This window comes from Hemibagrus wyckioides, linkage group LG01 (genome assembly GCF_019097595.1).
Source record: "Hemibagrus wyckioides isolate EC202008001 linkage group LG01, SWU_Hwy_1.0, whole genome shotgun sequence".
Classification (NCBI taxonomy): domain Eukaryota; kingdom Metazoa; phylum Chordata; class Actinopteri; order Siluriformes; family Bagridae; genus Hemibagrus; species Hemibagrus wyckioides.
The window spans coordinates 3,496,919-3,508,307 of NC_080710.1; the positions used below are offsets into that span (position 1 = coordinate 3,496,919).

General features: G+C 38.3%; 1 protein-coding gene across 4 annotated transcripts; it reads right to left on the bottom strand.

Annotated features, from left to right (window-relative positions):
• Positions 1-1,690: 1,690 nt before the first annotated feature.
• abcd4 (ATP-binding cassette, sub-family D (ALD), member 4) lies at positions 1,691-11,024 on the bottom strand. Of its 4 annotated transcripts, none has more exons than XM_058402000.1 (19): positions 10,558-11,023; positions 9,321-9,439; positions 8,243-8,370; positions 8,004-8,143; positions 6,870-6,986; positions 6,631-6,756; positions 6,452-6,502; positions 5,913-6,007; positions 5,639-5,760; positions 5,414-5,505; positions 4,523-4,612; positions 4,239-4,444; positions 3,570-3,661; positions 3,391-3,427; positions 3,267-3,316; positions 3,101-3,153; positions 2,911-2,987; positions 2,714-2,829; positions 1,691-2,216 (listed from the first exon to the last, which is right to left on the bottom strand). In XM_058402000.1, the coding sequence occupies exons 1-19, from the start codon at positions 10,587-10,589 to the stop codon at positions 2,148-2,150; spliced, it is 1,812 nt and encodes a 603-aa protein (XP_058257983.1). In that variant the 5' UTR covers positions 10,590-11,023; the 3' UTR covers positions 1,691-2,147. The 4 variants fall into 4 exon arrangements, 3 of the variants coding, with proteins under 3 accessions (XP_058257983.1, XP_058257995.1, XP_058258004.1); XM_058402012.1 differs by having other exon boundaries at positions 1,692-2,216; positions 8,243-8,365; positions 10,558-10,572; XM_058402021.1 differs by lacking the exon at positions 10,558-11,023 and having other exon boundaries at positions 1,692-2,216; positions 8,243-8,333.
• Positions 11,025-11,389: the final 365 nt, after the last annotated feature.

Below are 11,389 nucleotides of genomic sequence, written 5' to 3' on the forward strand. Positions count from 1 at the left end.
AGCTTTAAAACTAATGTTTTTTTTAGGATAAACTATAAACATTAGGATAAAATATAAACAAATATAAACAAAAGGGGAATCAGTTCAGTGAACGGAAACACCTTGCTGATTAAGTGACATCAGGGGAAAATTACAACCCTGATGAGTAGAAAAGCATCTCAGCAAGCACAAATCATCAAAGTTTTAGGTGAAGGAGCTACAATAGCTGAAGACCACATCAGTTCCTACTTCTGTCAATCAAGAACATGAAGCTGATGCCATCATGAGCAACAGACTCGCCCAAACAGGACAGCCGAAAAAAGACCAGGTGGTTCCCCCCCCCCCAATCTTCAGCTGTCAGGTTTAGGAAAGTCCGTGCTCACGATGGCCTGTGTCCTGTTCTTGGCTGACAGGCGTGGAACCTGATGTGGTTTTCTGTTGTTGGAGGTCTTCCACCTATAAATTTCGAGGTTTTGTGCACAGAGAGATGCTTTTCCACTCACCACAGATGCTAAGATGATGGAGCTACCATTCCCATACCATTGGCCATTCTGCTCTGTTCCCCATCAACAAGGTGTTTCCACAAACAAAACTGGTGGTTACTGTAGTGTTTTTGTTTTTCACACCATTCTGTGTAAACTCTAGAAACTGTTGTGTATGAAAATCCCAGGAGATCAGCAGTTTCTGAAATACACAAACCGGTACATCCTGGTACCAACATCTAGGCCCCGGTTACTCATAGAGATTCACATTCTCACATTGACCTGTATCTGCATGATTTTTCACATCATTGGCTGATTAGATATCTGACCTGCATGGATGTGCAGGTGTCTCTAATAAAGAGGACAGTGGGTATCCACATTAAGCACTTATGGTATTTCCGGCAGCTTTCTAGAACTTATAATGATCCAATATACAGGTTTATGTTTTAAGGCGATACAGAAACAATAGTCAAGTCACTTTAAGAACACAATACTGATACTAGTGAAGACGTTACTTGGCTCTCAGGACAGCGCCAATTCACATGACATGCTTTGTAAAATGAACATGAGGGAAATACAAGACATGGAGATTGTAGCTATAAAGGGATGCTTCCCTTCCCCACACCATCACACCGACCTGAACTGTTCACACAAAGCAAGCAGGGTCCATGATGTTGACACCGAATTTTGACGCTGCAGCAGAATTATTGTCGTCTTGTCTGCCAAACCTCGATCAACTGCTCAGTTTCAGCTAGTCGGTTCCCAGTATAGCCATGGGTACCTTGTCTTGTTTCCCCAAGGCTAAGCATTCCGAGATGCTTTTGAGGGGGTTAGTTGGGCCACTTGTACCCAGTCTGGTCATTCTGTCTCTCAACAGCAAAGGTGTTTCCGTCTTTTATTTTTTCTGCTTAAACCTGAGACTGTCACGTGTGAAAATGCAAGGAGATCAACAGATTCCGAAATACTCAAACCATCCTTTAGGCCAAGAGCATCCATGACACAGTTGAAGATATTTTGTCATTCTGAGGCATGATTGGCTGACTGGATAAGTTCATGAACAGAACAATTAGATAGCATCATTAGATTTAGGATAATTAGGGGACCTACTTATATTATCTTAAATCTAATGATAATTTAAACACTTAGGTTTTGAAGGACAAACACCTGTACTGTTACACACTGATTCAAAAGGTCTTGGACATTTTTTGTTTTAAAACATGAATTTACATATTTAATTACCATTGCACATTTTGCATCGTTGAAGAAGTGGAATACAAAAGATTTTAATATTGTACACTTAAATGTTCATTCTGAAATAAACAGCTGAATCAAAAATAGTAGCTTATTCAGTAGTACGATAAAATGTACGATGTATTTTCCTGGATTCAAGTTAACACTTGTATACAAATTATATTTAATAATATTTAAATCAGATGTTTAGTGAGTTGTAAGATTGAAAATAATTCTCTTAAAACATGAAATGCAGAGAAAGAAACCTGCTGTCATTTCCAGAAATGAAACATTTATCAGAAATCAGGACAATCCCAGGGTCCCAGGTCTGGAGTTCCTCGCCTGATATCAGTGTTTCAGGCACAAATGATACATACAATTTCTCTGGCACCAGAAATAAAAGATGGCACTTTCCCCCTCTAATAATGGGGGATAAAACTTATTTTGTCTGGATTTTCACCTCGAATCCAATTTACAGAGTTCCCACTGACCGCCTCCACACAGCCTCAGCATGACATCATGATACTGTTTAAAAGAGAAAAATACAGTATTAACTGTAGGAATTAATTCTATATAAACAGTGGGTGAGTCTCAATCCGCTCCCTAGGTGGTGAATCAGTATACGGTGTACACGAGGTAATAACTTGGTTAACATCACTAATAATGACTTCCTGATCTAAACCCTAACTACCAAACTAGAGAGCTGATTAAGATGCGCACAGTTTTTATCTAATACTCGTCTTCGGCAAAGTCCAGAGTCAAAACCGCTGAAGAAAATTATAAAACGTAAAGATCCCTAATTGAAGGACGTTATAATCACCATGTCAACTCAGCAACCAAAAATTTTCCTGTATTTTTGTCCTAATAGTGGTAGAATTTGTGCTCATAAACAATAGAGGGGTATCGTGTCCTTTCCCTTTCAGTGAATTAGTTTTTTTCTACATTTACACAATAAATAATGCCACGTCTGTATTTAATTTTTAAAGTAAACATATTTGAGTAGACTGACGTGTGTAACTGACCTTCTTCAGGCTGCTGCGGTGACCCAGGCTAATCAGAGTCATGCCCAGCTGTTTACAAGCTGTGTACATCTGCTCCTCAGCTTCTTCAGTCAGAGCGCTGGTGGCTTCATCCAGCACTGAAACCAAAAGCCAAAAATTACACTATATCTCTCAGGTCCAGAGATGAACAACGAGATCCATAACCTTCTGATAGTCACCTGCGTATTTCGGCTGTAGGTAGAACAACCTCGCAAAGCACAGTCTCTGCATCTCTCCCGGGGATAACGCATCATACCTGGGTTGAAAAATAATATTTATATAAAATTCTTCAATACCTCAGCTTGTTATTTATTAACACATTGTTTCCTTTAGTAGCTGCTGAGTGAGAATTCGGCCGGTGTACTTCACCAGTTCCAGTCCACGTTCTCATCCAGACCTCCGGTTCTCTTCAAAAGACTGGACTGAAACGCACAGAGTGAGCAAATGAAAACAAAACGGAATGAAAATAAACACAATCTTTTAATAAAAATAAACACAATCGTTGTTAAAATCTACAAGCGTGTGAGACTCTTACCATCCCAGCCAGCTCCAGGTATCGCAAAATTCTCTCATCGTCTACAGAACCTGTGTGAATGTCATTAATTGGATTAAAATTCAGAAATGCATGACGGCAAAACAAAAAGTGAGATGAATTGTACCTGTGACTGGATAGAGGTCCTTCAGAGGGAAGATCACCTACAGACGAAACACAAAAAATGTCAGCAGAAGGAAGAGAGAAAACGAGTGAGTATTAGAGGATGATTTAGAACAAGTGCATTAATATAAACAACGCTAAGGTTTCATATATGTTTCCTGGAGAACGTCTGGAAGAACTTGCCTGTTCTCGAAGTGTACCGTCAGTCAGGAAGGGTTTCTGGGGCAGAAACATTATTCCCCTCGGCCCAAAAGACGCGTTCACCTGAACAGAACCTGACCAAAACACACCAGGAACACATCATGACTGTTATTACATTACATTAAACTTACCACAGTTCAGATTAACTTCAGTTCCCCGTTTCATGCAAAAACAAATATTTACAAATGTAGATTCTCTTAGATTTTTCTCTTTTTTTGATTTAAACTTAAAACTGCATATATTAATATACAAAATTTGATTGGATACCTGAAATAAACCCCCACAAAAAAATCATAAATCTTCCGTTGTCCAAAGGAGTTAAAAGAAATCATCACCCAAATAAAGCCTAGTTTTTAGATGCCGTTTTATTCTATGTAGAAAACTATTAAAGATAGACGGACAGTCAGGAGAGCTGAAGACGTTTATGTTAGCTTACAGTAACGCTCTCAACGATCTTACGACTTATACATTAAGGCTTTTTTACAAAAATACTTAAAATGTCTACACTAGGCATGAGAGGCTCTTCTTAGTTAAAATAAGAAGGACGATATCTACACTGTGCATGATTATAGAATTAACCACCAACACGACACAAAAACCAATATATTTCCTAATTGTGTCTTGCTGACTCTGTAATAACATTTCTCACACCTTTAGCAGGTTCCCACAGAAGGTTGAGGACCCTGAGGAGAGAGGTTTTCCCAGTGCCTGTGTTTCCCACCACCAGCAGGTGTGTCCCCTCACAGACCCTGAGACTCAAGTCCTTCACCAGCAGATCCTCAGAGACCGGAGAAGTAAAGGAAAGCTCATTCAGGACGATCGCGGCGTCGCTGGAACCTGGTGAAGTGCCTCCATCCCTGTTAAGAGAGATGGAAGTGAACCTGACCGCAGTTCAGGTCAACGGATACATGACCAGTCATGGGATTCATTTATACCTGTCAAAGTTACCCATCCCTGCTGAATCCCAGTCTTCATCACACTGTTTCCTGTTGATGTCCTTCATCACTTCCTGGAGCTCTCCAATTCTACACAAAAACCCAAAACCCCTTGAATGAGCCCTGAGTCAACCTCAAACCAGAATCCTGTTGATTTTGTACATTCAATTCAATTCATTTGTGTAGCGCCTTTTACAATGGATATGGTCTCTAAGCAACTTTACAAAAGAAAAGAAAGGAGAAAAAAATATAAATAAAATAAATTATTAAACTTTTTTTTTTTTTTTTTTTATCCCTAATGAGCAAGCCTCCACATCTGAATAGCTGCAGTTTTCGAGAACCATAGAAGCCTTTGCCTCAAAATGGTTAATATTAAAATACGCCCTTAATTTCATTTGTACACACCCAGGGCTTGATTTAAGAAGAACACGAGACAATGTCTCCTTGATCCAACACATTTACTGTTTCAACACACATTTTATGCACATTTACCAAAAACCTAATGTTTATAAAACTGAATCATTATATTATACTGTGATATTATGCCAATAACATGGCCTATATTAATCTATTTTAGTGAAGCATGGTGGTGGAGGCATCCTATTTCAAGTTAAGGTGAATCTCTTGGTTGCTTCTCTGACTAATCCCCACTGACTTTTTAGTTTAGCTTTAAATTTGGGATGTTTCTCATAACCATGTTCTCCAACAGGATAAACAACTGATATTTGGTAAATGCTATCTCCCCCTTTTAACATTAATCAAGATTCATAAAGAGTGGAAAAAGTAAAAATTGTGGAAATTTTAAAGGGGGCAGATCACATCATCCTCCTCAGATAAAACAAGGTGCACAATTTCAGAGAACAAGCAGAACGGACTCGGCTCGTGACCTACCTGTGGGTGTAACCTGCAACATCCGAGACTGTCGTGGAAAGATCTATAAGCTGCGTGAAACAATTAATCAGGTATATGCACACAAAGGCATTCTGGGGAGGGAAAAGACAAGAGAAAATAATTAAGCCGTTAAAGCATGCACAGATTACTGAAGGAGTAAACATATAAATTATACCAAGTCATGCTTCCACAAACACAAAAACAAAATTAAAAAAAAAAAGAGACCTTGCTGACGAGAGCGCTGATCTCTCCCGGGGTCAAACCGTCGTACACGCCCGCAAAGATGGGTATGGCGATGATGATGTAGCTGAGGATGCTTCCCAGGTAGTCGAACGTGTTTACGCCAACTGTTAATCACAAAGATGATGAAGGTTCTCGGTCGGCTTCAGTTCTACTGCTGGTGAATTTAAGCTTGTTTATTTCCAAAGTAACCAGCTCCTGAATACATCCACGATATCTAAAACCAAGTCTGTAAATTTAAAAATGACCCAAGACTCACTATAGAGCAGGAACTCCCTGTCGATCAGCTTCCTCTGTGTGTGCAGGAGACTCTGAAGCCTGTGGTCCGTCCGCATGTGTTCCACCTTCCCCGCTCTAAACACGAGCCGAAAGAGAGACCCAGTGATGCTGCGTTCACAAGTACAGCGACTCGTTCACATTCAAACAACTGGTGACCTCCTAGTGCCGTAGATGTGGGCGTGTCCAGTGACGACAAAGTTCACGCCAACTCTGTGCACCAATGGGGGTTAAGGCAATACGTCTGCATGTGGTCCATGGCAAAAACCACACACAAGCACATCATAGATATATGACTTTTATACACAAATACATCACACTCCAGAACACTAGTAGACCCGCCCACTGAAATGCTATTACTATGGCAACCACTAGTAAAAATACCTTTTTGTAACTGAGTGACTGAAAACTTGAGGTGATAAAATCAGTGTATGTGAACGCAGCATAAGATGCTGAGACGTTACAACTTAAATGGGAGGAAAAACAGAACAGACATGTTAATGTGGAATAGTATAAACTTACCTGTAGAAAGCTGCTGATTCTGCGTTAACTCTGATCTGCATGTGCTTAAATCTTCATGCATATAAAAATAAATAAATAAACGAACATGTTACGAAAATCCAAAGGAACTGGATTATTACTCGTAGTTGCATCTCAGATGACGACCATGTGGTTTCTCCTGGTGAATATTTCTGAACTACCTGAAGTTTCCTTCCAGCTTTTCCTGTTCGACCAGAGTGGACACGATGGGGCCAATCAGGAGCTTGTTGGCCAGTGTGCCGACCAGGAAGAAGCCAAGGATGCTGACGAATCCGATCCATCCAGTGCTGAGAAAAACAAACACCCACATGGTACGCAGAATCTCTACTCCAACACACGAAAATGATCCAAAAGATTTCAGTGAACTTTTAACTTCTTGTTAAAGTCACGATACCCTCACATTTTAAAGCACTGGTAGGAGTAGTAGGAGATGGTGAATGGGGAAATGACCAGTCGACTCGCCATACTGCTCAACTGCTTACACAACCTCTCAGTGTCCTGAGTCATTCTCTGGTCTCTGTACAACACACACACACCACTGATTATACACTTAAACAGCTGTGACAAAAGATTAATAAAGAACTTGGCTTAAAAAGGTCGCCTATGCAAGGAAAGCTCCAAGAACGTTCATGTAACGTTCTTTGATTGGATCTTTTGCTTGCAGGAACGTTCTGGGAACGTTTCTATAACTTTCATTGCCTCATAACAGGAGGTGTGCAAATTTAAGGAGGCTACCAAATTTAAGCTAATATTCTGGAAACAGTCAAGCAGTGCTCTCTTACAGAAAGTTCTGAACAGTTCACTTTAAAGAACTAATTCTTCATAAATTACAAATTAATCTTACAAGAAAATTCTTGTACCATTATTAATTGTCTCATAACAGGAGGCACACAAATTAGTTAGCACTTTAGTTAGCAAGAGCAAACTAACTTTCAGAGAAAGTTTTCCCAAATGTTCTCTACTGGGATGTTTGCCAAAGGCTGCGTTTTGGTCCTAACATTCAGGGAACGTTCCCGTAACATTCCTCTAATGATTTTTTATAGTCTCAAAAAAATAAAGTTCATAGCTAATCCTTTTTTAACCCTATAATAAAGTATATATTTTATCCACTAATTACATGAATTGTCCTTTAACATCCTCTTAAAGAAAGTTGCTTTTATGTCCTTTTCCTTCCACTAACTACAAATGAACTGTCCAGAAACGTTCCTGGAAGTTTCCTCTCCCTCATTTTGTAACTACAACCCAGTGTTCAGAGAAAGGAATATTTTTCATAAGACAAAGTTTGCAAATTGGGGTGTGGGGTTTTTTTGGCTTTAAACTACTGGGAACATTGTTACAGAGAATGTTCTCGAAGGTTGCTCAAATGTTCCTGTAACATTATTTCACTCATATCTGAACCTCATTATAAACGCCTGAAGTATTTAGTGACTCGGGTGCTATTTTGTTCTGTTATCAGGCACACAGGGTCGTAATGACCATCATGGTTACAGTGGACAAATAACCAAGAGCGATAAGAGTTAAAGAGGAAGGTTACGGGTTATCGATGTCTTTCTGGAGCATGTTGAGGGTGTAGTAAACTCGTCCGCTGAAGTAATCTCCATGCAGGTTCTGCGTTAGACATCTCCTCCAGCCGATGTACAGGAGATTGCTGATGTACTGCTCCAGACTCTTCAGCTGAAAAACGGACACATGCAAAGGAGGCTTGTTACGACAGCGTTTCTATGGTAACAGTGCATGGCTGTCGGCGTTAAATGGACGAGGAGGTGAACGTACTGCGGCGTTGAGGACGATGAGCAGGATGGAAAACGCCACCAGCTCCTTAAACTTGCCGTAGTTCTTCTCCGACAACACGCTGTAGAACTGACTGGGGATCAGACCCACCTGATAAATCACCAGCTGAACTGACACCGAGGCGGGAACAAAAAATTCATCACGATACAGAAATTTCCAGGAAACGGAATTTAAAACGATTGATAAAGTTATCACAATCCCTGTGTATCAAAGCAAATCCTTGCAACTAGACAAGACATCATTTTACAGAGAACACAAAAAATAAAACAAATTAAAAAAAAAAAAAGCCTCCATTACTCTGAATGAAAACCTTCATTTAAATAAATTAAAATAAATAATTAAATAAACAAAACCTCCATTACGCTGACACAAAACCTTCATTTAAATAAAAATTTTTATAAAGGTTTTTATATCAGCGTAATGGAGGCATTTTTAATTAATTAATTCAAAATGCCTCCATTACGCTGATATAAAAACCTTTAATTAAATAAAATAAATAAATTAATTAATAGCGCCTCCATTACACCTGATACAAAACCTTCAATTAAATAAAATAATAAATAAATAAATAAGTAAGTAAATAAATAAACAAACACCTCCACTACACTGATAAAAAAAAAAACCTTCATTTAAATAAAAAAAAAAAATCACCTAGATTATGCTTATACAAAACCTTCATTTAAATAAAATAAACAAAAATACATAAATAAATAACGCCTCCATAATGCAAACAAAACCTTCATTTAAATAAAAGAAATTAATTTTAAAAACCCACCTCCATTACTTAACAACTCCATAATCATTTTACCGTCATGTTATTTTCTAGTTTAATTTTATTTTTGACTAAACCTATTTCTATTTCAACAGAAAGAATCTTTTCACTCTCTTTTACACACAAGTCAGAAGATAAATATTTGGTCTTTGTACCCGGTTAGAGTTTTTCTTTAGGCAGTAAAAGACCATAAACTGAACTCCTTCAGCAAAACACGTCTTCCAGCACCAGAATGATCTCTGGGCTTGTGTATCACTGCACCTGAGAAAAAAATCAGTTTCTTTTTACCTAAGAGAGTGACTCCGAGCAGCGTCCCGTACATCACCACATTCTGACTGCAGCAGCTCGGGAAAAGCACTCTGAAAATCCTCCAGAACCTCTGGACGAACCTCCAGTCCAGCCTCGGCCTGACGAAAGAGAACACAGGAATTAATTCAATCCTGAAACTCGGGGCAGCAAGTTATCTCTTAAAATAAAAAATTTAAAAATTTAAAAAAAAGCAACAGAAATAAACAAAAAGTTTATTTCTAAAAAGTGGTTTGTAGTTACATACATACATACATACATACATACATACATACATAAATAAATAAATAAATACCCCAAATCATCCTGTGCTGTGTGTTCCCATGGTAACGCATTCTCATAGGTACATTTATAACCAACAAGGAACATTATCCCCAAGGTTTCTTCTTTTAGGATGTTTTCAATCCCCCCCCCCCATCTCTACTACACTGATTAAAGAAACCCTCATTTAAATAAAATAAATAAAAATAAATAAATAAACATCTCTACTACACTGATTAAAGAAACCCTCATTTAAATAAAATAAATAAAAATAAATAAATAAACATCTCTACTACACTGATTAAAGAAACCCTCATTTAAATAAAATAAATAAAAATAAATAAATAAATAAATAAACACCTCTACTACGCTGAATAAAAATAAAATTAAAAAAGAAAGAAAGAAAAAACCTCCATTACACAGATACAAAACCTTCAAATAAATAAAGAATAAAACAAAACAAACAAAAGGGGGGGGGGGCGTTAATGTTAGAGGAACAAGACAAAAAAAGCAGGTTCCTGTACAGTTACTTTATAAGAAACCATTACAGGGGTTTCTGTACCAGAGGTTATAGATAGCAGGATAATGTTCCAGGAACGTTTCCTGTAGGTTTGTTTGTGAGAAAATCTTACAGCAAAGTTCATTTTATGTCCCATTTCTGTACTAAAGGTTAGTTTACCAAAAAAAAAAATATGTAGTGAATTTTAGTTAGTTTTGTGTTAAAATTGTGTCCGTTCTGTATAAATAAAACCATAAAACCTTCAGGGAACGTTGTTTTAATGTTCCCAGAACGTTATTAAATGGTTTCCACAAGAATAAAATCAACCAAATATCAGTAAAGTGGACGATTTGGTTATGATTTTGATCTGTTTATTTGTTGTTTGTTTCTCATTAAGTGCAATAAATAATCAATTACATTTAGTTTTTTTCTTTTCTTTTTAATAAATACCCCAGCTACCTTTTCGGACCGGTGTTCCTCGAGGTCAGCATGGCAGAGCCGCGCAGCGCGTGCACACACACCCGGAAGTGGAATGACCACACAGCCAGGTCAGAAATGATGTTTATTAGGCTTTACTTCTGTGCTGCAGAGTGTAAAGTCTGAATCCACATGTGACATTACAGCAGCACTCCTCTCTCTCCTTCATCATCATCATCATCATCATCATCATTATTATTATTATTAGTTACGCTTCATTTTCATCAAGATCCAAATTTCATCTCGGGAATAATCTCATTAACGAGACATTAAAGATCAGACTCGGCTCTTCCTCGTGCGCTTTGCTAGAAATGTTATCATCTTTTTAAGGAAAAAAATAAACAAATAAACAAATAAACAAACTCTTCCTGCTGCAAAAAAGAGACGCTGAAGTTTACTAATATAGTCTAATTTAAGAAATCCGTCTTCTTCTTCTTCTGCGTCTTTTATCAGGTTTAGAGGCTCATCGCCCCCTAGTGAAGCAGCGTGCACACTGCGGTCATGGTTACGTCATGGCGCTGTTGAATTCTCCATTCTGATTGGTCAGAAGGTGTTGATTAATTTGCTCGTAGTCATTTTTGATTTTTAATTTATTTTGTACTTTAACAAGCACGGGGTCTTAGTGGTCAGCACTGTTGCCTCACAGCAAGAAGGTCCTGGGTTCGAGTCCTGGGTTCGAACAGGCAGGGGTCTTACTGTGTGGAGTTTGCATGTTCTCCCCGTGCCTGCGTGGGTTTACTCCGGGTACTCCAGTTTCCTCCCACAGTCCAAATACATGTACATTTGGTCGATTGGTAATTCTAAATTGCCCATA

Coding starts and splice junctions, on each gene's coding strand:
- abcd4 (XM_058402000.1), bottom strand. CDS start 10,589: ATGCTGACCTCGAGGAACACCGGTCCGAAAAG. Junction 3,154..3,266: donor ACCTGGAGCTGGCTGGGATG/GTAAGAGTCTCA, acceptor TGTGCGTTTCAG/TCCAGTCTTTTGAAGAGAAC. Junction 2,988..3,100: donor GAGAACGTGGACTGGAACTG/GTGAAGTACACC, acceptor TTTTCAACCCAG/GTATGATGCGTTATCCCCGG.